The sequence below is a fragment of the Budorcas taxicolor genome, chromosome 9 (assembly GCF_023091745.1).
Source record: "Budorcas taxicolor isolate Tak-1 chromosome 9, Takin1.1, whole genome shotgun sequence".
Classification (NCBI taxonomy): Eukaryota; Metazoa; Chordata; class Mammalia; order Artiodactyla; family Bovidae; genus Budorcas; species Budorcas taxicolor.
Genome location: NC_068918.1, coordinates 66,219,525 through 66,222,723, shown reverse-complemented (window position 1 = coordinate 66,222,723; position 3,199 = coordinate 66,219,525). Strand labels below are relative to the sequence as shown.

At 60.4% G+C, this 3,199-nt stretch overlaps 1 protein-coding gene across 1 annotated transcript; it reads right to left on the bottom strand.

Annotated features, from left to right (window-relative positions):
- Nucleotides 1–521: 521 nt before the first annotated feature.
- Nucleotides 522–2,793, bottom strand: SLC35D3 (solute carrier family 35 member D3). The gene is made up of 2 exons (XM_052646103.1): nt 2,352–2,793; nt 522–1,351 (listed from the first exon to the last, which is right to left on the bottom strand). The coding sequence occupies exons 1-2, from the start codon at nt 2,791–2,793 to the stop codon at nt 522–524; spliced, it is 1,272 nt and encodes a 423-aa protein (XP_052502063.1).
- Nucleotides 2,794–3,199: the final 406 nt, after the last annotated feature.

The window sequence follows — 3,199 nt, the reverse complement described above, 5'->3', positions numbered from 1 at the left end:
AGAAAATTAGAGTAAACATATTTCAGGTGACTTTAAACAGTAAACATTAATTCAGTGTATTTAAATATGTTATTTCAATAGTATATTCTTCCAAAGTGGCCATAAAAACTATAGTTCGAACTATTGTCAAAAAGGTGCCCCTGCATGTAATCTTTGAACTAAATTAAGTGCTGCCATCATCTCTATGCTCCATCTTTGGAGGGGGTGGTTGAAAGACTCTCCATACATGCAGATATTTGGTTGTAGTCATAATGACCAAAAATGTGCTAAGAATCTGCAGCTGAAACCCTGCCTTAGTTTGCTAGTCACCTTCACATTCTTTTGCCTCTGTGATGCCTTTGGTACTCTCAGGCTAAATAATTCACACGGGTACTAATTGTGTTGCAGTCAGACATTTCAGCTTCTTTCTTTGCTCCCCTTCCCCACTCCAAGCACGAAACTGGGCGGCTCCTCATTAAAATATGTCATCTTTCACATATAAAATAAGTGTATGTACATATATACATACGTGCATTTCCTTTTCAAGGACTGGGTAACTCCTCATTTTCTATCAAATAATCCTTCTTTACATACTTGGCTCCCCTAACTAACCTCCACACTTCGAGGTAAGCATCCTTTAATGAACTCCTGCCCACTTCTTCAGGGCTGTCTGAGATCTGCGAGCTCCTAGCCATCAGCGAGACCCCTCTGGGGCTGCCCCTAGCCTCTTGCCCACCCGGTTGAGTGGAGCCACCTGCTGCCTTCCCACCTTCTGACCCGCCATTTCCACCCTCTGCGGGCAGCTCCTCCATGACAAACGGCAGCTGATCTCCACTTGGCTGCTCCTCCTCTCCCCCCGGCTGCGTTTCCAGGTCCTCGTAGTTGCTCTGCTTTCTAGTTTCCAAAAATTTGGCCGCACAGTAAATGATGGAGCCCAGGGTGTTCACCACGACGCCAGCAATGAATAGAGAGGTGGGCTCCACATCGCTGAAGGCCACCATACCCACAGTGATGGTAGCGATGCTCTTCACCACCCCCACAAAGCTGGTGGTCACCGCCGAGTTGATGTAGGTGCAGTGCAGCGTGGTGAAGTTCATGGCACAGCCGATCAGGATGCACGCCACGAAGATGGTCACCATGGCCGGGTCCTTCCAGCCGGGGAAGGTCCAGGCGTGGATCGAGTCGGTGCTGGCGAAGGATAAGACGACCAGCAGCGGGGTGGCGGACACGGCGATGACGTATTGCGCGGTGAGCGGCCCGTGCTCCGTGTCTGCGCTCGCCTTCTGAATGAGCACCAAATAGGCGGCGTGCACCAGCACCGCCAGCACGCCGGTGACGTACCCGATGGGGTCGCCGGTCAGGTCACCGGCTCCTGGAGCGCATCGAGAGAGGTCCGAGGAACGTAGGGCAGGAAGGAAACAGAGAAGACACTGGGTTGGCGGGAGCTGGTATCCACTGGGGGCAACGGCGTAGGTTGGAAAGTAGGGTGTGCGCCCTAGCTCTACCCACGCGTATCGAAAGGAAAAGCCAAGTACAGTCAATTGCCCAGTTAGAGGCAGGAGAGGCGCGCCCTCCCTTTCTTATCCTCGGGGGGCGTCCCGTCTACCTCTCTCCAAGACAGAGGCTCCGGACAGCACCGATACCCTCGGGGTAGGCGCTGTGGCTTCCCCTAGCTGGCATGGGTGTCGCCTGGGCACGTGGTACGACTGCCGCCTCCGTGGGGCACAGAAGAGAGAGGGGGGGTCCCGGCTCGTGGCTATTCCCCGGGCAGGCTGGGCATGGGGAGACCCTTGAAAGAAGGTTGCTCGCTCCGCTGGCGCCCACCTCGCTCAGTCCTCCACGCCCAACCTGCCAGAGTCTCAATCCGCCCACCTTTGCCTAGCGTCTGCAGCCCCCCGCGTGGCGCCGGAGATCCCAAGCTAGCCTCGGGGCTTAAGCTTAGCTCGCATCGTCCCTGCCCACTCCAGCCCCGCGTGACCCAGAGAAGTTCTCGGCCCCCTCCTTCCGTCTCGGTCTGGGGGCTATAGCTCCCAGGCTAGGGCGGCTCGCCCACCCCCTCCCGGAGGAAGGAAGAAATAAAGGGGGAAGACGGAAGGAGGAGGGCGAGGAGGGAAGGGCGTTACGGAGCGAGACAGGGGCGGGGGTCGGAAACCCGGACTAGTAGTGGGAGTGGGGACTCTAAAGAAGGAGGCCGGAGCGCAGAGGAAGACTCGGCTGGGTCTCAGGGGTCCCATCTGCTAGCGGAGCCACTGCGTTCAAAGCTCTCTGCCTCAGTCTCCCCATCTGGAAGTGAGGGCTTTGCACTGAGTGATCCCCGAGGTCACTGGCTGGTGGGCCGGGGTGGGCCGGGGGTCCGCGCGGGTCCAGCTCACCTGCCAGAGCTGCGCCGCAGGTGGTGATGAGCACGGCCGCGAGCACCCCCGGCGAGGGCGCTCCGTTCTTGAGCACCAGGACGCCGATGAGCATGGTGACCAGGGGCAGGCAACGCTTGAAGACCACGTACATGGGTAGGCTGAGGCCGCGCAGGGACCAAAGCGTGAGGCTGGACTGCAGCGTGGAGAGCACGGCGACCCCCGCGAAGGAGCGAGCCAGGTTCAGGCCGAAGGGGGGCACCGCGATGAACCCCAGGCGCCGCAGCAGCTCCAGGCTCAGCGCCGCGGTGGAGCTGGTCAGGCACTGCACCAGGGTCAAGAAGGAGAACTGGTAGCGGCTGATGAGGAACTTAAGCAGGATGTTGAGGGAGCCGGAGAAGACCCCGTGCGCGATGGCCACCGCGATGCCCAGCACGCGGCCCCGGCGGCACAGCTGCCGCATCGCGCCTGCCCCGCCGCACCCGGCGGTGGCGAAGCTCCGGGACCGGCGGGAGGAGAGCGCGGAAGAAGGCCGGGATGAGCGGAGCGAGGGCGGCAGGGGCGCCCGCCCAACACCGCGGCGAAGGGCAGGGGGCGCCGGCTCGGCTGCGGAGAAGGCAGCTCCAGGCAGGCGTCCTCGCGGCTCGGCGGTTCCGCGTCCGACTGCCCCGCAGCTCCGGGGAGGCAGGAACGGGGGCGGGGGACTCCGAAAAGTGGCAGAGGTGGGGGGCTGGTCTGAGAGGAGTGGCGGGAATCCTAGCGACAGCGACTTGTAAGTAGGTGACGAGCGGCGATGGGTTGTGTCCCACGCGGTTTCACCGGCAGGGAGGACGCTCTGCGCCTGGAAACCTCGGCAGCTGCCGCGAGGG

Coding starts and splice junctions, on each gene's coding strand:
- SLC35D3 (XM_052646103.1), bottom strand. CDS start 2,793: ATGCGGCAGCTGTGCCGCCGGGGCCGCGTGCTGGGCATCGCGGTGGCC. Junction 1,352..2,351: donor CTGCGGCGCAGCTCTGGCAG/GTGAGCTGGACC, acceptor GATGCGCTCCAG/GAGCCGGTGACCTGACCGGC.